Below are 24,168 nucleotides of genomic sequence, written 5' to 3'. Positions count from 1 at the left end.
CCGTTGTTAAAGCCACTTTTTGCAGCTGCGAAGCACAGGCCGATCCCATGTAAATCCATTGTAAGTGACTCCCACAAGCATAACTTGCCGTAGACGTTTGCAGTGCAAAAAAATAGTGTTAACCCATTTTTTGCCATGTTTAATACTTTTTTGCACTTCGTAGCATAACTTTTGAAAATTGCACATAGAGGACTGGATGACACTAAAGAGCAAACATAGTGTGTCGTCTTTGCAATTTACTCTTTTATTTCTCAAGTGAGGGGGGATTAGCAATTTTCCCAATAGCTCCAGAACATTTCTGCAGATTGCATCAGCCAGTGGAATTTATCATCACTGACGTATGTGTGCCTTGGTGTAGTGAAGGTTTTCGCGCTGGCAGAGGTGTAAACCTTACTGTTGTGGGTCGGTTGGTCGAACCCGTTTTCTATTCTCATTTACTCTGATCGACCATGCTATAGTTGGCCTTCAGTGATGGCGTAAGGGCCTTTCAGCTTTTTCAAATGACAGGGGCCTTGAGGCCTCAGGGTACATCAGCAACTGCACCCAGGTTACCAGTCAGCAGTCTAATAGCACAGCAATATATTCTTACTACTGGGGCTTACAGTGTGCGCTTTACAGTGTTCGCCTTACAAGCTGCGTTTGCTGGAGCTCCTCTGGCGGTCACTTCCATTGGGGAAAAGAGAAGTGTTCACGCTTTGCCTTTCAACACTGGTCTCCATATCAGCCACTTGCTTACAAAGAAGAATTCATAGCTTTTCAGCAGGCATTCAGTGTTTCAGCTCCCTGCTGGCTCGCTGTCTCATAATATTTGGTAGCTATGAAACTTATCTTTATTTCCATTATAATGTAGGCCCCCACCAGGTGCCTCAGACTGCTTTCCGCTCTAAGCAAGAGGGGGTCCCCAACCCTCATGCGGAAATGGGCCCCACACATCTTCAGCCGGGCCTGTTGGCCTTGCATCATTAGGATAATGCTGGCGGGGTATAGAATTGTTTGGGTTATCAACACTAAGCTGTTGGATGAATTCATTTAACAATCTTTTTGTATCAGTATTTAGTAGAGCACAGCAAATGTATGGGAATGATAATTAACCCAGGACTTTGTAATGACATGGCTTCTCACTGCAGCCGACAGAACAACTGATCGGTGCGGGAATTCCTACCGCCTCTCTTTGCGAACGTGTAAATGCTTAATACAAAATAGTTGGCTTCTGCATGTATTTCTGCTTAAATGATTAATATTTCCGAAGAATTAACCCATTGTGGAAGTGGTAATCAAATCACCCTGCATGCGACTATTCTTCAGAACACACAGTGTAATGCATATTTAATAGTTACATCGGACTCGGCAGTGAAAACATGAGATTTGATTGAAATGTAAGCTGCTGCCAGCTGACAGCTCTCAGTGATGTATCCTGTCAATGGTAGATGCCACAAGAGTTCAGTGGAACATAATATCCAGGCCTAATTATTAAGCTCACATTTTACTCTGCTTTTGCATTGGGCAAGTTGATATTTTTGGCTCATTCCATAACTGAAAAAGTCAGATTTAGGTCCTAATTCACAGTACGGTTAGCTCGGAGCAAAGTGACCTTGCACTGCAAAAATACACTTTGCACCGGGCCTAATTCACAGAGAGGAGCAAAGTGACTTTGTACTGCAAAAGTACTCTTTGCATCGCGCTAAATGGGTCTAATTCACAAAAAAGCACTGAGGGCCCAATTCGTGGAACGTTTAGCACGGTGCAAAGTGACTTTGCAAAGCCAACATACAGTTTGAACCAGGCTAGTGTATTTTTGCAGAGCAATTTTTATTTTTTTTATATATTGGCCATGTTTATGGCACCTATACACAGGTGTTTCAGGGTGCCACATGACAAGATGTGGGGGAGGGGCATGGGAATCAAGAAGTAAAACAACAAAAATTGTTATATTGGCCTTGTGACAATCCTACCGTGCAAGTGCATGAGAAGGTGGTGAGTGCAAGGGGGATGGGGGGCTGAGGGAGAATTGCAGGAGTGCGGTGTCCCGATGGGTGGGGTGCCAGGCAAATGCTGGGCGAGCCAAGTTGGCAAGTGCCAGGGGAGAGAGGGGGAAGGGGAGGAAGAGTGCAGTGGACAGGGAGGACCAGTTGGGATAGTCCGGGAAAGGGGTCCAGAGGCCAAGTGCTGAGAAGGGATGCTGGAGGGACTGGTAGGGGGTGGTTTGGTCTCTGTATGACTCTGAAGGGACCAGGCCCCAGTCGCAGTGGCAGATGGAGAGTTAACTTGGGAGTCAGTGAGGGAATGAAGAGGCGAAGAAGAAAGTCTTGAGAAGTTTTCGGAAATTAAGAAGATCCGGCTCAAGTATGAGGGTGGGGTGGCTGTTCCAGAGGGCGAAGCCAGTCGAAGATAGGGATCTAACTCCCACTCTCTGCTTGCAGAATTTTTTGATCTGCAGAGAGTTGGAGGCAGAAGACCGAAGAACTCTGGCCGACAGGTAATTAGGGAGGGGAAGCTGGATGTAAAGAGGTCCCAGGCCCCAGACATCCTTGTGTATGATGATTCAAATGGTCTGGAATTTGATTCTTTTGATCAACAGGAGCCAGTGGAGAGATTTTAGGGCTGGACAGAAGCGGTCCATGGCCTTGAGGCCAAGGATAAGTCTCACAGTCCTATTCTGGATTAGTTGAAGGGGCGTAGGGAGGAAAGAGGCAGGGTGAGCAAGAGGCTGTTGCAGTAGTCGAGCTTGGAGAGAACCAGGGCTCTGGAGACGTTGAGCTTCTGGGGGAAGGCGAGGAACTGTAAAATACCCCTGAGGAGATGCAACGGGAAATTGGACTTTTTGACAAGGTCCATGATGTGAGGAGAGAAGGAGAGAGAGAGGAGTCAAATATGATCCCAAGGTTTTTGCCTCACAAGTGGGTGAGGGGAGAGGACTGAGGCAGTCAGGCCAGAGAGAGGAGGGAAACAAGGAGCAGGCATCTCTATGAGAAGGATCTCAGTCTTACTGGCATTCAGGCAGAGATCATTGGGAGAACACCATGCCTGAATAGCAGATAGGCAGTCAGGTATGAGGGAGGAGGAGGCAGGGGAAGGCAGCCTGAAAGAGAGATGTGTGTCATCTGCGTAACACTTGAAATGAGGAGACAACGTGGAGATCAGATGGGCCAGGTAGATGTTGAAGCACCATGGCGATAGGATAGAGTCCTGAGGGACGCAACAGGTAGAGAGTGAGGTGGAGGAGAGAAAAGGACCTATTTGCACTTGGAAAGGTCTGTTTGAGAGGAAGGAGGTCAGCCACACCAGTGCCCTTTTTGTGATGCCTAGGGTATCATGGAGACAGTTTGAGGATGGAGTGGTTGACTCTGACAAAAGCAGAAGAAAGATCGAGGAGGATCAGGACAGAGGGAGCATTAGAATCCAGGTTGGAGAGTAGGTCTTCTCAGGTGTTCAGGAGAGCAGTTTCCATGCTTCTGGCTGCCCTGGCTGCCCTGAAACCAGACTGGTGGTCATGGAGGAAGCCGGCTATTTCGGTGTGGAGGATCAGTTGGGGGATGACCAGATTCTCCATGTGTTTGCCCAAAACAAGGGGTGATAGAGATAGGGCGATACTCAGAAGGGTCAGCAGACAGCTTTTTTAGGAGAGGATGCACAAGAGAGTGCCTAAGGGGTTGAGGGAAGGAGCCAGTGGGGAATGAGTGGTTGCAGAGGTAAACCAAGGCAATGTTGTCCTTGATGGTTCTGGAGGAACAAGTGAGTGCCTGTTTAGAGGAGACTTTCATAGAAAGGACCACTCTAGAAATCTCATCAGGTACAATGGTAGAGAAGGAGGAGAGTAAGGGGGTTAGGGAGGCCAGGTTAGGCAAGAGAAGGAGGTTTTGGGGGAGCAGAAAACAGAGAGGAAAGGATGTCCAGAGTTTTGGAGGAGAAGTGGGCATCTTGTGATGTGATGTGAGGAGGAGAGGAGGAGACTGCGATAGTATTGGCAAGTACCTTACAGATTTTAAAAAGTTCAGCTGTGTTATTTGTGGCTCCAGAGATGCAGGCTTGGACATGAACTCTTTTCTTGGAGCAGATGCAGAGACAGTATTGCCTTTGGAGTAGGCGACAGGCCAGTTTGTCCAAGGATGAACTAGATACCTGCCACTTCCGCTCCACAGCTTTGCACTTGCATTTCAAAGAGGCCAAGTCAGAGTCATACCAAGAATTGCATTCGGAGGCAGGCTTCATGCGGATCCTCATGATGGGGGCAAGGATGTCCAAGGTGTTAGAGATAGAGAGATGGAGGTTAGCAAGAGCAGAGACAGAAGGAGAGTCTAATGAAGGGGGGAGGAGGATTGATGAAAGAAGAGGCAAAAGCAGTGTGCTTCATTGGTCGAATGACAGAGAAGGAAACTGGCAGTGTGGGAGGGGGCATCCGAGGACTTGAGCGGTCAAGGTGGGAAGAGAGGAGAGAGTGGTCAGACCATGAGAGAGGAGTAGTGAGAGGGTTGGAGAGAGGAATGTCTGTTGTGGTAAGCACATCCAAGGTGTGTCCAGCAGAGTGGGTTGGGCCAGAGGGAAGGATAAAGGGAAAGAGTGTCATAGAGGTTGCAAAAATGAACAGTGGCTGCATCAGGACAGCTGAGATGGATATTGAAGTCCCCAAGGAAGATAAGCTTGGGGGAGGGGGCAAGAAGAGAGGAGGACAGGTCTGCTCATTCTGAGAGGAAGATGGAGGATGGTCCGGGGGGTCTGTAGATGGTAGAAAGAGTAAGAGAAGAAGTAGGTGAGAGAAAGACAGCCCGCAAACTAGGCTTAGAAGGCCTTGGATTGGACAGGATCTTAAAGCCCTCTTGGAGAAAAGTGTCAAAAGCAGTGATGGAGCTGCCCTTGAACCACGTCTCAGTGAGAGCAAGGACGTCAGGGCGAAGGTCTTAAGGAGGTGACAGATGTCAGAGGAGTGTTTGATAGCAGAGGGAGAATTGAGGGTAGCTACGTGAAGCCAGAAAGCACTCAACATGCAGTACACAATGGTGGGTGCAAAGTTGGAAGCACCCCTAAAATATCGATAATAGCCAGATGGCATCCACCACTTTGCCATGGAAGAGGAAACCGTGTGTTCACCGGCACCATTTTCGGTCACGAGTGAAGCATCTGCCTCAGGATCATCGCTGAGGGCCCCAACACCTGTGTTGTTACGTTAGGGTCAGGAAGGAGGATAATAAACATAATCTGGCTCCTCTCCCTGGTTTTGGCCAGCGATGGATGATAGATTACATAGCGATATCAGCAGCTGATATCCTTACACAATGGCAAGTATTATGGAAAGCAGATCAGGCCTCTCCTCCACGGGGCTCACTCACAGCTCAGGTCACTCACGCTGCAATGAGAGCCTCCCTGCAGCGCCCATTCGCTCCCGTCTCTCCTGCCACAGAAGTCCTGTCCGGTCTCTCCACGCGAGAGCACGAGCCGTTCCGGAGCCCCAATGTCTTTCGGTTGCAAAAACGCTGCAGCCTGAGCTGACCACAAATGTCAACAAACACGTTGAACCGGGCCTAATTCACAGAGTGGTGCAAAGTGTATTTTTGCAGTGCAAAGTGACTTTGCACTGCAAAAGTATCCTTTGCACCGCACTAAATGGGATGTACTTTTAAGTATCCTTTGCACCGCACTAAATGGGATGTACTTTTAAGTATCCTTTGCACCGCACTAAATGGGATGTACTTTTGCAGTGCAAAGTCACTTTGCTCCGTGCAAAACGTTCTGTGAATTAGGCACAAAGCGGTGTACAACGTGGCAAATAACACCAATAAATGCATACGAACATGTGCACCTATTCAATAAAGGCCCATTCACTTGCATATGCCATTGCACAATCAGCATGTGTGGGGGGTGGCGTGAAGGTGGGTTGGTGGACGGGTTACCTTAGTTTTCTAGATGTGCGGGTGGTGGGGCCAATACATTTGAGTGCCTGTTATGCATCCACACACAAGCATGCCTGGGTTAGCTGCACTTGCAGCCCTTCCTTCTCCTACATGCAAGTACCCTTCCTGAATCTGGGGGCTTCCTTTTGTGAAATAATTGAGGGCAACATTGGATCGTGCATCTTTGTGTGAATTTGGCGGGGCGCATCCTTTAGTCAACATTCCTGCCTTATACAAAAATATCAATAAACATTTCCTTTTTTTTTCTTCCAGATCTTGTTTTGCACATTGAATACCCACAAAATTGACATGGACAAACTTTTAGGCGGGCAAATTGGCCTAGAAGATTTTATTTTTGCCCACGTGAAAGGAATACAAAAGGAAGTGGAAGTTTTCAAATCCGAGGATGCGCTTGGGCTGACGATCACTGACAATGGAGTGGGCTACTCATTTATAAAGGTATGCTTCAGTGCCGTACACAGCTGCAGAATCACCCTTTTACAATAAGTCAGACTACTGTGTGGTCATGCCATTGCAGATCATGTTTAGAGTCACCATGACAATTTGAACGCATTTCAGTGTTTTTTTTTTTAAATCATTTGTTTGTAGCTCAGAGTTTTGCGAGATGGAAACACCACATGTAAACCTCATGGTTTCCATGCCAATAGGGATCGCCTTGGAATGGCTTCATTTACATGGATTGCATGCAGTGCTGCAACAGGAATTGTTGCGAATGAATGGGCAACGATGGCTGCCCTATCACCCAGCATTTTGCTCAGAAACCCGAGCATATAAAAAAAAAGGTGTCCTGCAGCGGATGAAGAAATAATTTAAAATCAATTCAAAATGATTCTGAAATATGTGATGACTCAATCTAATACTTTTTAAACAAAACAGATGTAAAATATATTTCATTCCAATTCATTTTTCATGGGGGATAGAAATTCACAGAGAAAAATGCGTATTTATCGAAGTTGACAAGTACAATGTTTGAATGATTCATCTTTAACAGAATCTCATCCTAGCTTGTCACTGTTGACCATCGAGACCCTCTCCAATCTGGCTTCCGCAGCCGTCATTCCACGGAATCACTCCTCACCCATGTCCCCAACTCTCTGACCTTTGCTCACCATAGTAAACTATCCTCTCTCCTAATTCTGCTGGAAATCTGGCATGCTTTAAAGCAGTGGATCACTCCTCTCTTATTTGGTTCCTTGTTGACCTTGGAATCTAGGACACCAGTCTTGACTGAGTAGCCTCTGACAGTTCTCATCGATCGTCTGATGCAGCCTACTTCTCTGTTTGTAGCTCTAAGGCTCTGTCCTTGAAACCTTACCATTCATACTCTACTCCTCCTTCCTTGGGCAGCTAGTTTTCATCTTATGTTTCCCATATCACTACTTTGTGGATGACTCACAAATCTTCATCTCCTTCCCTACTATGACTTATATTTGTATGCACGCATGTTTGCTTGCTTCTCACCCAGCACAGGATGGACCTTTGCTGTCTACTGCTTAGCTCCTCCCAGACCGACGTAGTATACCTACATGCCTCAAATGTCCCCACCTTATTTCATTCATCTCATTTCCACACAACTTACCCTCCGTCTCCACTAAAGTGGGAAAACTTGGGATTCTCCTTGAAGGCAATCTCAGACTTCACCACTTTCTTACTTGTACCCCTCCTGCTGCAAGGCATAACATGCTCAATATCAGGAAGATCTACCTCCGACTCTTCCAAAACCTTCACATCTATCCTGATAATCAGCCACCTTGACTACTGTGCCAGCCTCCTGCTAGGGCTGCCCCTTCCAGTTTACATCTTCTTCTTCCTTGTCACAGTACTTCGCTTCACCACCTGTACAGATTTCAGTCATCTCCGTTTGACTCCTACCTCTAAACATTGTCATCATGTGAGTTGGCTTTCATGAACAAATTGTCTTTCTTTAATAAACCCCTTCTAATTGTTTTGAAATCCATGGATGAACTTCCATTCTTTACCTAGCTGACACTATCTCTTGCTACTGTACTCCAAGCAACCTCCTCTCTAGTACCCATTCTAATCGTTCCATTCTCATATTAGCCCGTGCTTTCTCTTGCCTTTGGTTTTGCTTATTTTCCCTCGAAGCCCAACACCATTGGAATTCACGTCCAACTCTGTCAAAAAATCAACTACCATCCACTCCTTAAATCTGCACTAAAGAACCCCTTCCTTTACCAAGAAGAAGCAACCTCTACTTGCTAACTCATTTCTCCTCTTCCCTTAATACTGTTTGTCAGGTGTCTTGTCGTGTCCTTGGCTTCTGTATCAGGTACTTGCCACCAACTACCGGCCAGTTGCTCAATACCTTGCCCTCTAATTTACAGCACCTGACACAGATTGCCCCTTTGACTGCTGCATTTTGCAAGTGCTCCTGGGTGAAACACATTTTGCCCTCACAGGACAATTAAATAAAACATTAGTTTGGTTATGAGGGTTTCATATGCATACAGTGCGACTGGTGAATTTGTGAACAGGACGGGCGTAAATGTCTGTGCCTTATGTATGAAGTACGTGTTAATATCTGACTAGAGTGGCGTAAATTCCTTGCAGGACAGACTAGCTAGGTGATAACACTGATCATGTTGGCTTTAACCTTGAGGCACAGTAACTTTGTGATAGTTGTTATTACCTGGTTAGACTGGCCTACATTCAATGTTGGGCAGTTTAGCCACGTAATAACATTATCATGTTTCTTGTCCCTTGATGAACAGTTACTATGCATCAAATGTAAAGCAAACACAAGAGTTACTATCTGGTTAGACTGGCTTACATTAAATGTTGGTCAGTGACAACACTTGGTCAGTGACACTTGTCATGTCTGCTTTAGCCTTGATGCACAGTAACTGATGTCGTTTTCATTTTGTCAATATGCCAAGGAAAGACAAGGAAAGAATAGCATTGGAGGCAGTGCCAGTATTTATGGATACAGGGGTTTCAGTGAACCTCATGCCACTCCATCAGTTCACGCACCTTCACCCCGCTCCTAGATTGGCACTTCCCAAAATTTGGATCTTCACCTATGGGGGACTAAACCACCTCCACTAGAAGGTGTATTTTAAACTCAAGTGACTCAAAAAAGACAATCTATAATGGCCACATTGTATATCACCTTAGAACCAAAAGACACCCTAATTAACTGTGACACAGCTGAGGAATTAAGCATTATTAATTTTGCACTACGGGTGTATGAAAATATGTTCCTACCAAAACATCTTCAACGGCATAGGTTGCCTACAAGGACAATAATTGTGTCTATAAATAGAGGGCATAGTGCAACCAGCTGCTCTGAGACACAAAAGTATCCCTGTAGAGGAGGTCCCAAATAAAGCCTGCACTCCGATCGCCCATTTTGAAGTACCAGGAACATTCACACAAAAATATGTGACGTATGATGAACAAATAAATCAGCAGAGAGCCGCAGTAGGGCCCTGCTCAGTACCCATCAGAAGAGCAACAACTAGTGAAGCACCAATAACCAGACAACCATGGGCAGTTAGGTATCCATTGAGAAAGCCCTACCAACAAATGAAACGAAATGAAGATTGCCTAAATACCATCCCGGAAGAAACCAAAAAGGTCTTAATGGAAGACGAATGGTGACGACATAAGAGCCCGGACGGACTCACAGATAGAACAAATAATGAACCAAGAATGACACAAGGGGCCTCATTACGACCCTGGCGGAGTGGGTTTACGCCAGCGTTATTCGCGGCGGACCCGTCCGCCCTACTACGAGTTCCCGTAGCGCCATGGAGCGTTTTCCGCCTGGTTATTCCGGGCGGAGAAATCCATGGCGCTACGGGACCTTGTTGTTAATTACGCCACCGTATTTTACGGTGGCGCAATTAACGCCTTCCCCACTCCCATTATACCCTATGGGGCAAAAATGGGAATGGGGAAGGGTAAAATGGGGAATGGGGATTTACCGCCCCGCCAAGGTCGGAATGGGGCGGTAAATCCGCCAACCCCCATGGCGCTATCGGCAGCTTTCCGCCGTGCTCCATGGTGCATGTTGCGCCACGATTTCCGCCAGGGTCGTAATGAGGGCCAAGGAGATGAAACACCATGAGAAAAGAGATTGTGAGCTTATAGTGATAGGAAGCTATCAAAATGTAAGAGAGTTAAGCTGTAAGCAAAATGACTACAGTCAATCAGTTTACGCCTGTACATATGCTTGAAATGCAAGAAAGCTAAGAAAATAGTACGGCTTGCTATGCTTAGTAGAAGAATAGCGCGGAAAGCACTATGTTTACATAATTTACCTCAAAACGAAGCACAGTATTATAAGTGCGAGTCCACTTTACATGAAAAGCAGAATCATTTTAGGTTTCTTTAGGCCAAACAAGACAAGATTCATAGTCTAGCAAAATAAGAAGAGACGGCTGAATCGAAACTCAGCAGATGCAACTCATGCCAAAGGAGCCAAGGTCATACCAATAGAAGGAACGAACAGTAGCTATGCCTAATTGAAACTTAAGAACAGAATATCCTGCCTCTGAAAGGTCAGGATAAGGAAGCGTAGGCAGGTGGCAAGCCGAATAAGAATCAAATACAGAAATTGTGCGAAACTAGACAAATTCACGGTGTCTACATCACGTGACGAGCCGAGCGAGGAGAAGCACGAGTTCACACCTACGTCTGGCATCCGCCCAAGCAACAGATATCAGAACTTTTCCAGACAGAAGATTCAGTTTCGAGGCCAACCACAGTAACATAATTGACATATCTAATTTCCGCCCTATTTCTCTTCTTCCCTTCTTGGCTAAACATTTAGAATCACTGGTGTCTCCTCTGCTCTCTACCTTCCTTGAATCTACTAATCTTCTTGATCCTGTCCAATCTGGATTCCGTCCTGGTCATGGTACAGAGAGTGTTCTGGTCGCCGTTCAGGACGACATGACCAGGCTGGTGGACTCAGGGGGAGTCAGAGCCCTGATTCTGCAGGATCTTTCAGCAGCTTTTGATACGGTCGACCACTCCATCCTGCTGTCCCGCCTGGCCCAATTTGGCATCTCTGGTCAGGTTCTAGCCTGGTTCCAGTCGTTCCTGGTTGATCAGACGCAGACCCTCTCTATACCCCCCTTTCTATCCCCCCCTTGTCACCTAAGCTGTGGTGTTCCCCAGGGTTCTTCCTTGTTGCCAATTCTGTTTAATATTTATATTTTGGCCCTTGTGTGTCTCATCCGCTCCTTCGGCGCCATGTGCTACTCTTACGCCGACGATACTCAGATACTGATCCATTTAGACCTGGATTGGTCTGAAGTGTCATTGTGCCTGCGGGGGTGCCTGTCTGCAGTTGGTGATTGGATGAACCACAATTGGCTCAAGCTAAATGGCAACAAGACTGAGGTGATGGTGGTAGGTTACCCTGCCGATCCCACTCTCTGGGTGTCCTCCTTTTGGCCTTCCTCTCTGGGTCCTCTGCCGCTCAAGGTAAAAAAGGTGAAAAATCTGGGCATTGTGCTGTCGGCCACCCTGTCCATGGACCATCAAGTCTCGGCTGTCTGCCAGGCTGGGCATTTCCAGTTGAAAATGCTTAGGAAGGTCTTGCCCTTGATTCCGGCACCTCTATGTCCTCCAGTGGTCGCAGCTTTAGTTCTTTCTCGCATAGACTATTGCAACTCTTTATATCTTGCCTAACCTAAGAACCTGATTAAACATCTACAATGGCTCCAGAATCTGGCTGCTTGTGTGGCCACCGATACTCCGTATGGCTCACATATCTCTCTTGTCCGGCGATCGCTCCACTGGCTCCCAGTGGCATCAGCGGGTGGACTTTAAGGCCCTGTGTATTGTTCACCGGGCCCTTCATGGGGTGGGAGCGGAATATCTTCAAGCCAAATTCTCCCGCTATCTTCCCGCCCGAAGCCTTCGCTCGGCCCCGTTGGAGCAACTCATCGTGCCTAAATACTCCCGCTATCGGGTGGAGGGCCAGGCATTTTCTATTGCTGTTGCCATTCTGTGGAATGGCCTTCCACTGGTTATCAAAAAAACCTCCAATTATTTGGAGTTTTGAAAGAAGGTAAAAAAGTATCTGTTCTGATCCCTCCCTCTCTGCTCTCATCTCTCCCATCGCCATGATGCCTTTTGGCGACCGTGCGCTTTATGAAAGCTGATAACATAACATAACATAATATAACATAACATATTGTTGCTGAAGTGATGATTGATTGTAACCTTAATTGGAGGATGGCCAGGTAGCTGGGGGGGGGACCCTGCACCTGGCTGTCCATTCTTCATGCTGCTAAGCAAAGAGGAAATTTATGCATGGGGTTGGTGCCAACCCAATCACAATGGACCAAATAATCTAGGGTCCTATAGTTAGTAGAACCAATGTGACTTTGTACTTTTGGTGGCGTCCACAGAAGTAATTTTGAAGGAAGGGCTTAGACGCCCACCTCACAGTGTTTTACCCAATCCCTCACTCCGTTACCATATACAGATATAGCACCTATATTAAAGTTACCTTTTCCTAACCAATAGAAATGCTTATTAACTTTTGAGTGTTACATGTACAATGTGTTTTGTATGAAGTTCAGTGGAGTTGAAGCGAGACGGACTATCACATCACTGCTGATTGCCATGACTCCCTGTTTTTTGTACTTGTCATTAAACGGACTTCCTTTGCCAAACCATTGAGTCATCCTTATTGATTGGTGTTGGAGTAATACATCTGCACCCCTATCCATCTCAAGGTGCAGCTATCTCGTCTTAAAGTACCTTAGGAGCAAACCCTGACTCTATGGGCCGGCCGGGGGTCTCCTCAGTACACTTGGTAGCAGAGGATGGCTATCGATTATCGATTATTGATTTGAATAAGACACCTATTGACCGTCGACATAAAGTAACTCTGGTCTTCGGCAATATCACAAGTCCTTTGCCATTCGGCCGAGTAGACCGTGAAGCTCCCCGTAGACAGTGGTAGATTAAAGAGAAGTACTGCAGACGTGGGCCTGAAGGAACCCGTGTTCCCCACGCATCCCTTCCCATTCCTACGGGCAGCTGAGCGGGCGAAAAGTCGAAGAAGGTGGTAACAAAGGCTGTGATCCTGAGGGTCCAGAGAGGAACCATGCAAACGGTGAGTGAAAAAGACTAATGTTCTGGAAAAAGTGCATGCTTTAGAACAAGTAACGGTAAAAAGGAATGGAGGGAGGCAGGAAAAAACTAAATATAGTTAAAAGTAGAGATGACTGTATATGTATATAAAGGGATAATGGCTCGAGAGTAATAAGAGTAAAGAAAAGGTTACAGGGGCAGACACCCGAGAAGAGAGAGGATACCGGGGCAGACACCTAAGAAGAGAGAGGATGCCAGGGCAGACACCTAAGAAGAGAGAGGATGCCAGGGCAGAAACCTGAGAAGTGAGAGGATTTGCCCTATACCTACGCTTTTAATACAAGCGGCAAGAAGAAACGTGTACCCAGAGTCCCACATAATAGGGAACAGATAGACTACTACAACGTTTAAAGACGTCGTGAAAGGGGTACGTTTACACCCCATGAAGGGGTAATAATTAGAGGCAGAGATATCTATGTCCAGCTGGTGTCTGTCTAGTCTGTCAAGCATCTGTCTTACATGTTTCGGTGTGACGTCATATGTAAAAAAACATTTTAAGAAAACAGATTTCAATTTTGTGCAATTGGTTAGCTGAGATAAAATCGCATATGAATTGATGTTTTTTAAATAAATCAGAAAGTATAACATTTTGTGAAAATTTGGATCAGAGCTTGCAGTGTTTGGTGCCCGCTCATATTGTTAGAAGTTCGTTAATCCACACGGAAACATTTACAAGTGTTATATAAGAAGAAAGGGAACAGATTTAAGCATGGAAGACATGACTCCATTGGCACACTTACCCAAGCGAAAGAAATACAGTACCGAGTGGGTTAAGGGTACTGCCCACAAGATGTTTATGCCATGACCACAAAATGGGTCTTTATCTAAAGCCGTCTTACAACATATGACAACGTATTTGCATGCCACATATACAAGTAAGAAGTTAGAAAATGCCATACCGCGCCACCTGCCCCACCTGAAACGAAAGTTGAAGAAAGTAAGGAAGAGGGATTATACCCGCTAAGAGAGCTTAAAGCAGCCACGGGGTATAGCAACCCCGCATGAGTCACCTACATATAGTAGTGACGAAAATCAAGGGAAGGATAAGGATAAGAATATGACCTCCACAGTCCCAAGGGACAAGGAGAGACGTGATGACGAAAGAAGAGATCAGGCACAGACAAGTGCATCTCTCGCCAAAGAGAGAGAAGGGAATCGATGGAAGGGAAGTGAAGATAGAATTGATGAGATAGCATTCACAAAAGACGAATGGATGGGAGGAAACATTTTGTTGAAACTCGATGGCAAAGGCATTGATGACGCGAACCCCAAGGAGAGGTTAGATAAGACATGAAGAAAGGGGAAAGAGAAGGAGTTAAGAGATGAAAGGATAAGAAAGAAAGACAGACTAAGGCGAGAACAGCTATATCGCGAAGAGCAAGAGAGACAGCTCGATTGCAACCCACGAGCAGCCAAGGATCAAGACAGACAGAAACAGCAAAGGTTAGAGGAGGAGCAAAGGATAAGTGAGAAAATAATTAAAAGACAAAGAGATGAGGAAATGCAAAGGGCAGATGAACGTAGAAATGAAAAGAAAAAGGAAGAAGATAGGGTCAGAGAAGAGGCGATGAAAGGCAAAGAATTTGATAATGATGTGGAACGCAAGCGAAGACACAGAGCACGCGATCTTGAATATTTGGGGAAAGAGGTTAAAAAACCAGCTCCAGTTGTAGACTGGGAAGACATCGAAGAATTCTTTCCTGAGTACGATTCAGTACCAGGCACGTCTAGGGCAAATATTGACGATGACTTCGACACCAGGAGCATCGGAGAAACGATCGATAGAATATATGATGAAATGGGGCTAGAACAAATACCGCAAGGGGAGGGGAAGACCAGTGCCTAGAGAGCACTCAGCTGTATGGCACTGAGGATGTATCCCAAAGTAGTGGGAACAGGGAGCTATCCCTGGATAGATTAGAAATAAGTAGGAGCAAAGAGGACATGAGAAGTCGCACTAGTTGGGGATAGACAATGTCCGACTCCGAAAGGGAGGAGCGCAAAGAAAATGAGGAAGAGGGAAGGAACAAAAGACGACTCCCAAGGGAAAAAGGAATAAGGTGGTCAGACAATAGCGAATCTGCACCAAGAGCATCAGAGTCTGCTACGCAGCCTGACCGATATGAAGGAGTATCTCACGGTCAGAGGAGGGTGTCTTTTCCGCCCTATGTGGACAGACTAAGGGCATTACCAGGTAGACGGCGATGTGGGAATATTACCCCTGCAATAGACAGGAGAACAATGAGAAAAGAGAGAGAGGGCTACACGTTCCAATTTCCGCTGCACGAGAAGGGGGGAGTAAGACCGCAGTATATACCATGGCCACACATGGATCGAGAAAATTTGAAAAACAAGCTTCCAATGCTGACATCGGGAGCTGGAAAGTGGATACATGAGTTAGAAAAAATTACAGGAGGAAACATGTTAGCTATAGGGGATATCAAAGGTCTCTTAATCACCATACATGGTGAGAGAGCAGACGACATGTGGGCACGAGCAGGCTGCCCTTGTGTAACCACAATTAATACCGCGCATGACGGAGCTCCATTTAACAATTGTAGAGCCGCAGTATGGAAAGCGCTGCGAGTACTATACCCAGACTCTTCTGATATGGGAGCTATTATGACGCGAAAGATGAAGGAGTCTGAAGATACGTTATTTACATACAGAATTTTTAAGACGCATGGGTGCTCGAGACTCATGAATCTTGGATGAAATCTATACCTGTATTTTACCATATATTGTGCCAAGGGTTGCCAGAGCCAATACAGAAACAACTCAAGAAATTGGTGGGAATTGAAGCCAAGCCTTGGGCTGAAATACAGTTGACCATTGCACATTACTGTAGATTACTTCAGGAAAAGAATTGCAAAAAGGAAGCAACTCGAAAGGATGAGGAAGCTAAACTGGTGCAAAGGAAATTGGCAAAGTATGCTCTTGAGGGATGCATGATAACTAGCACAGCTGAATCAAGCATGCAGCAGGTGGCTAGTCCACAGCAAAATATTCAAGGCAATACAAGGTTTTATCCCAGTGGAAGAGGATTTAGGGGAAGAGGATGGCAGAGCAATCAGGGAGGTTTCCAAAACAATCAAGGAGATTTTCAAAATACGCAAAATGGTAACCAAGATATGTCAAATGGGCAAATGATCTGACCACTGCCAGTATGCTGGCTGTGTGGAATGACAGGGCATTTGGCGCACACATGCAGAAATCAAGGCATGATGCAGAGCGGCCAAGGAACAGGAACAGGCATGGCAAATCCACCTGTAGTTTTACAGCAGGGTGGTGTACAGAATCACACAGTACAGCAACAAGCACCAGGAGCACAACAAGGTGGGCAACCACAAAGCATGGGGAATTTTCCACAAGGACAATCCCAACAGGCACCGCTGCAACTATCGCAGACGATGAGCACAGGGCAGACCACGAACCCTGGAATGGGGGGTAACAATGGGAATGGGGGAAATGCACCAGCACATGGTGGGCCAAAGCTGTATATGAACTAGGACAGCTCACCGGGAACCCTGATGTGTTCTATCCTATCAGTGACCCCGAGGCCATAAATACTGAGAGGAGCGATGAGTTGTGTTCCCTTTATAAATGCACTCCGAGTCTCTATAGGAGAGTGCAAAATGAATGTGCCCTTATTATACTCGCGCCAGACACCAGTAAACATTTTGGGTCGAGACTTGATGACGAAGTTAAACATGACAATCTCATTTACGAAGGAGGGCATAGTATGTTCAACTCCAGGAATGCACTATTCAAACATGTGGGAGATAATCAGAGCATACGGGGGACACTCAGCAATGAGGGCTATACCACTAGAGCCAGAAATATTTGCACATGGTATGCGTGTTCTTATGGCAGGGCTGCCAGGCCTTGCAGACAGAATCATGAGAACCTCTGATGAGTTCCTATTTAGACCAAGAATACCCATGCACGAGGAGGAGGGACAAGTATTTCCCTTGATGATACACACGGCAGCATTGAAAGGGAGAGTGGCCTTGATTGATGGTTATGACGACGAGGGCCGACAATGGTGCACAGTAATCGCCATCGAAGAGGGATATCGATTGACTGACATCACTGATGATGAGCTGTTTAAAGAACAAACAGATATGGGAGAGACAAGGGTGCAAGTGAGTCTCACCTTTTGGGTAAAGATGATTAAAAAGTGAAGTACCTCAGGGAATGATGTTGGCACAAACCCATCATGAATATTTTGATGACGATATGGCCAAGGTGCCTGTCTCAGTACGGACTTCAGGACCCTATGACGTATGCCTCTTCAAGGGGGTTGGAGAAGTGAAGATTAGGCTGAAACCAGGAGCAATATTACCCAAGGCACGGCAATATCCCATGTCCAGAGAGGCAGATGAGGGGATTTTTAAGACAATTTCTGCCATGATATAGCAAGGCATCTTAGTGATGTCAGAGTCATCATGTAATCAGTGTACCCTGTGAAACAAAGTAAAGGGGGTCATGGAGGCTAATTCAAGACCTTAGGCCAATAAACGATATTGTTGAGGCTGAGTTCCCTCTAGTCCCAAACCCGACTACAATTCTATGTAATATACCTGTTGAGGCAAAATATTTCATGGTGATTGACCTGAAAAATGCATTTTTCTCAATCCTGTTGCACCGTGACTCACAAGATCTGACGTTATTCACGTTCAGACAAATGCGTCTGAAAAGCACGAGGCTGCCACAGGGGTACTGTGAGTCTCCATCTATCTTTAACAGAGTCGTGCAGATGGACTTGAGCAATATTGCACTAGAAAGTGTCATCCTGCAATACCTGGATGATATCTTAATTTTCAGCACCACAGAAGAGCAATGTAGGCACGATTCTGTTCAGCTATTTACTATACTGGCTGAGAAAGGATACAAAGTTGACAAGGAAAAGTTACAATATTGTCAAGAAGAAGTGCTGTACATAGGCCAGTTGATCTCACATGAAGGAAATAAAGTGACCTCAGGAAGAGGTGAAGCCATATTTAATACGGCTAAGCCATACACGATAAAGCAGATCCAGAGCTTTTTAGGCCTATGCAACTATGTCAGGGCATGGGTCTTCAACTACAGCTCTTACACCAAGCCTTTACTTCAAACCCTAAAGAAGGCCCAAGTGACGAAAGAAAACATCGAATGGTCTGAGACCATGGAGAAAGGGTTTACTGAACTCAAAAGAGCCATCTGCACAGCACCAGTTCTAGGGATCCCCAATTATGCAGAGGAATTTTACCTGTTTTCACACACAAATGGCAGCGTCATGACAACAATGCTCGCTCCAATCAAGCAATCCCACTAAGTCAGTGCCTTGTCTGGGATTGCTCAAGGGAAGCCTTTATTTATATATTTTTATGACAAGTTATACTCTACTCTGGACGATAAACCCTTATATAACGCCCCTCTCTTTGAATCCCCCTGACCTCACTGAGCCAAGAAGTAGGTTTGTTTTGCAATTTAAAAGGTTTATTGGAAAAATTAAACAATACAGATATATCACACTTTTATAATAAATTAATATTTGAGAGCACCTTTATGAATATAATGTTGATCAACAATAGATAATCTGACACTAGCACACTTCTTTACAATCAATGAGGAGTTAGTATAGGAAGGATAAGGTTGCAGAAAATACTTTTATGTTTTCAAGAAAAGCAATGAGGGAAAAATGCAGCACAGAAATAAACTTGATATGATTTCAACAAAAGATAATATGATTACTTTTTCTTTGACAATTCCCTTCCCCCTATGTAAGATAAGGAGATGGAAGGGGAGCACACAATTCTCAGGTATACAAAATGCAATACACATTTCCAGTTCCCCTCAGCGAGCTTAGAGGAAAACAGGTATGATTTTAAAGCAGGCAAGATCCTTTTAAATGTGGTTGCAATTAAGTGAAAAATATGCTGAAAATGCTTTTAATTCCCTCTAGAGGTTCAGGGTGAGTGAGAGATACTTTAAATCAGTTCAGGTCAGCCCTACCAATGATTCAGGGATGGTTGTCAGGTTGAAAACGGGATTCAGTAATGGAAGCAAAAGACAGATATTTTTACACGTGGTTGAAATGAAGCAAACTGTCGGTTTTAGGCTTGTTGGAAATCTTAGAATCTTAGTCTTAAAATGAAAGTTAAACCACGTTCCTAGCACCTACGATTCCAAAGATACAGACGATTTTACGAAGGTGGTTTTTTAGAAATGAAATAATGATTCAAAATGGCAAAATTACACTTTACAGGTTTAAAATCGGAGAAGGGACACACAATTCTATGATGCAGTTCTGGACAGGTTAAAATGGTTTGGATCAGATTATTTTAGACTAAGAGATTGGTTCTGGCACAGTTCTGGCTGAGTACTCACACTATGAATTTGAAATGGGCCGTCAGGGTCTGGTCAGCAGGTTTGGACTGGACTCCGGCGGTTTCTGGTACTGGTTCTCTGGTTCTGGATCTTGGGTTCTGGTCTGGTCTGTGGTTCTGCTGTCGGCACTTCACAGCGGTCTGGTCTGCGGTTCTGCTGGTCTGGATCAAGTGGATTCTGAATACCGCACTGCTTTCTGGGTCTGGTGGCTCTGGCAAAAGTTCTTGGCAAAGAATCCAACAGCTCGCCCGGCTGTAGGATAGTTTGTTTGGATTGCTGGATTCTAAAGGCCTGCTGAGAAGAGTTCTCAGCTTGTGGGTTAGGCCTTTGCATTAAGTTCTGTAGTCTATCTGGAGTCTAAGTTCTGGATGTTCCTTCTAGATGTTGTGTGGTCCGGCAAAATGCTCCGCAAGAAAATGGAAAAAACAAATCTCTTGCCTGTCCAAGCTGTCTCTTTTTATGTGTTTTGAAAGTGGGTGGGTTGGCTCATTCTGCATGCCCAATCCTCTCATGATTTGACAGGTCAAGGATTCTCTGTAACCTGATTTGAGAAGGGATAGTGTGTCAGAGTGAGTCAGAGTTTTACAGTCTATTGAAGAAACGCCCCTTTGCTTTTACTTAGAAAATGAATTTTTCATAACTAACAGGTTTCCCAGATACACATGTCATTGAAATTACATACACATTTCACAGATTAATTTAAGATACACTCTCGCCCAACTCTGATCCCCCTCAGAGCCTGGGTTCACAAATGGCAACATTTTGTGCTTTTAAGTGACCTTTGCCATATTGGTTTTTCCTCAAAATGTACACAGACCTGCACCCCTTCCCTGAGCATATTACTGGAAATTACTATGTCTCTATCCTAAACACAGTGTCTGCAATATTAATAAATAGCGGGGTTCGGTCCCAGAACACCGCACAAAGTGGAATTTGGGCTCAAATCGTGAGGGCATTTTTCATTTTCAGGATCCCCAAATTGTACATTTCTGTGAGCTTAATACAAGATTTTAGAAGCATTTAACTTAAACATATATTTGCTGCAATATGAATACACAGTCCTGTCTAGCCCTCCCCTAGGAACTGTGGGAGTCAGGGATCACATGTCTCTACTTCCAGGCAGAGCTCTGTTTACAGACCACACCCAAAATCAGCATACCCCATTCGATTGCAAGGGTCTGTTGTGTTGGGTCCAGCAGGCTGCAGGGAAGTCCCCTCCCTCTCAATCAACAGGGCCATGTGATATCCTGCCTCCTGGTGTGGGTCTCTGGGGTGTTAAGAGTTCTCAGGAAAGGCCAGTCTTTTGAACTTTTAATTACATAAGACCCCCTTCTGTTCACTGCCCAGTTCTGCAAGACAGCTCTCCTTTCAGGATTTATAGAGCACCAGCGCCGGTCAGTGTCCAATGCCGGTACTGCACCTATTTTTGACAGCTGTCTTGAATTAATACATTTCAAAAGGAAAGGATTTTACTTGATAGTATATGATCCTTGCTTGACATGGCATTGATGTGGATCTGTAGTAGAGTAAAGTAAAACACTCAACCATAGTTGGATATTTGTTTGGTGGTTTCGGGACCATGATCTTACCAATTTTTGACATTAATAAAAACGGGTTTTGAACAGAACCATCTTACTTTGCACTGGTGGGTGGCAGGTCAGGGGACCATTTTGGTGTGCGCAAAACTGCACTGTTCTCCTGGATTCTGGCGCAAATGTGGGCTTTTCCACCATCTTGGATTTCCTAAGCCCACAGCACCAAATGTTGCAGCATAATAGTCCATACGTGGGTCAGGACACCCAACACGCTCAAAGAACCTCGTTGGGGTACTAGCCCCTGGCATATTACAGCGGGAATCTGGACCCAGTGATGAGAGGCCACTTCCCGTGCAAAGAAAGTTTATCTGCCACAGCGTTCGCCATAGAGAATGTGACAACCATTGTAATGGGATGCTCAATGACGTTGTACATCGAGCACGCGCTATTTGCCATTCTAGAGAAACTAAAGGGCACATTGACATCTCAGAGAGCTTCTGCTTATGAAGTGATCATATCAAATCCATCGATTAAAATAGTTTGATGCAAGATAGTGAACCAAGCTATGTTTATAGCAGAGCCAGTCACTGAAGGAGAGCCCATACATGATTGCACAAATTATGAAGTATTATATGATGAAATCCCCAGGGTAAAAGAAAATGCCTTGGCAGGAGGAGAGATTGTCTTTATCGATGGGTCTTCGAGAATCGACCAAAATGATTGGCAAAGATACACAGGCGTTGCTCTAATGAAACACACAACAAATGGAGAGTTTCGAGGGCTTCTTAGTGCACGAATACCATCTCAGTATTCAGCACAGGCTGCAGAATCATTGACATTTATACTCACCATTGAGAATCACGCGGACCAGGAAGTAACGGTGTACAGTGACTCCGCCTATGTGACGTCGACAGTGCACGCAGGCTTAGCGTGCTGGAAAATGAGGGGCTACCTCCGAGCAGACGGCACGCCAGTGCAGCACGTAGCCTTATTGGACAGGCTGATCAAGGCACTACAACTCCCAGTGGGCATAGCAGTTGTGAAATTCGCCGCCCACATGAAAGGGACGGATTTTATCTCATGCAGAAATCAGGCTTCAGATACGGAAGCCAAGCATATGGCATCCAAAAGTGAAACAATCATGGAAGTGGAAGTTATCCATACCAATGAACGAATGATGGTTACACGAAATGCACCTGAAAGTTACATTGATTTGGGGCAAACACAGCTAATGGAACTCCAAAGGGAGGCACCGCAGGAAGAGAAGAATATGTGGAAACGTCGAGGGTGTTCTTTAAACCCCTCTGACAGCTTGGTGACAAGACAACACTGGTAAACCAGTAATGCCTGTAGCCCTATGAAAAATAGTGCTGGAGCAGTTACATTACCCAGCGCACATGACAAAAGAGAACCTAGCAGCAACACTCGCAGAAGAGTGGTTTATACAGAATTTAACCGAGCATGTTGCATTCTTTATAGTGAACTGTATAATTTGAAAGCAATTTACAGCGGGGTACACATTAAAAGTAATGAGAGGAATCATCCCAAGGCCAAATGGGCCTTTTCAACACGTTGACATGATTCAAGTATGTAACGGGTACAGATACTTAATTGTTGTGGTGTGTCCATTCTCTAGATGGATTGAGGCAGGTCCATGTACACATCCAGACTCTACCTGTGCGGCCAAATTCTTAGAGAGAGAAGTGTTCCCCAGATGGGGGGTATGCAAGGTCATGAGGTCAGACAATGGCCCTCATTTTGTCAATGCAGTGTTCGAGCAGATTAGCTTGCTGCTTGGTATAAAGCACAAGTTCTCATCAGCGTATCATCCACAAGGTAATGGGATCTCTGAGAAGATCAACGGCTTATTAAAGGAAAGGATAGCCAAGTAAATGCTTACTCTAAAGAAGGATGGTTGCACTGCCTTCCACTGGCACTGTATGCTCTTCGGAATCAACCTGGGTCCGACCATCATTTTTCACCACACAAGATAGTTACAGGAAGGAGAATGAGAACTCCTCTGATGCACCGAAATAGAACTAGATGTGATGCCCAATCAACAGGAGAGGTATTAGGCCAGCTGCAGCGACGACGAAAAGGGTGCAGTGCAGCACAGAACACAGAAGGAGATACTACAACAGACCAAGTTCAAGGTCTACGTGTTCCACCCTTCTTCCCTGGAGACGCCGTCCTTGCAAGGAATCACACAAGGAAAAAGTTGGACGAGCCAAGGTTCAACGGTCCTTTTACAGTAGAGGACTGCACTCCGTCCGCAGTGAAACTCCAAGGCAGGAGAGCTTGGATTTTTCTCAGTTGATATAAAACCCTACATCGGAGAAGGCCCCCTGCCTGCACCCAAACGAGAGGAGTCAACAAGCGACGGGGAAGAACCACAGCACGTGCAGACGAGATACATGACGCGTAGGAAGGACGCATGACCAGCCAGACAAAGAACTTTTTGCAAGTTGTGGCTTTTATTGGACACTTCCTCTAAGCAAAAAAGCGGATAAGGACATAAAAAACAGACACTCTGTGCATCCTAATTGCAGGGTGAAGATGAAAACTGTACGCACAAGCCACAACCCAGTCGGATGACTTTGAACTTTGGACTAAGATACACTTAAGCCTTGAGAAAAGAGTCTGCCAAATTTTGACCAAGGACGCTTACATTGGAAGCAAATACAGTATCTCGACTTGTTTAATACTGAGACACTCTTTTGGAATCACTTATGGTGTCCCACAGTAGAGACATCACAAAGGACATAATGATTTACCTTGATCTAGTGCTAAGATCATACCCGTCATTGGTAGGGGGGCTCACCAGTATCACTGACTTCCTACAAGATCCTGAAAAACAAAAGACAATAAGACAACTCCTCACTGTCATAGCTAAACAATTTATCCTACTCCCAGAGTACAGTGAGCAAGAATCAAATGATCCCAACACAGGCAGAAATAGATAAACTCATCAACACACTGTTCTTTCACATAATCTAAAGACTGTCCAACTGTCATCGGGAGAACAGCAGACACACTCACATTTCTTCGAGCTCCAACAAATACAGACCATTTAAGCCATCTTTTAAATAAGATAATCATTCTGGTTGCACTCCATGTGACCAGACAGTGCAGACATTGTTCACATTTGGAAGAAAACAAATAATCCTGGACCTCAGCAGGGCAGGACGGATGTCCCTGTCACCAGAAGACACAAGGTT

The 24,168-nt window shown here is 45.3% G+C and overlaps 1 protein-coding gene across 1 annotated transcript in view; it reads left to right on the top strand.

The window, feature by feature from the left end:
- The window catches only part of GIPC2 (GIPC PDZ domain containing family member 2), a 963,466-nt gene that overhangs the window by 214,829 nt on the left and 724,469 nt on the right, over window positions 1-24,168 (top strand). The window contains exon 2 of the mRNA XM_069641646.1: window positions 6,159-6,344. Within this exon, the coding sequence (XP_069497747.1) occupies window positions 6,159-6,344 (186 nt within the window). The remainder of the gene's footprint in view (window positions 1-6,158; window positions 6,345-24,168) is intronic.

Source organism: Ambystoma mexicanum, chromosome 1q, assembly GCF_040938575.1.
Source record: "Ambystoma mexicanum isolate Mex_15411 chromosome 1q, UKY_AmexF1_1, whole genome shotgun sequence".
In the NCBI taxonomy this organism is placed as follows: domain Eukaryota; kingdom Metazoa; phylum Chordata; class Amphibia; order Caudata; family Ambystomatidae; genus Ambystoma; species Ambystoma mexicanum.
This window is presented reverse-complemented; position numbering and strand designations above follow the sequence as displayed.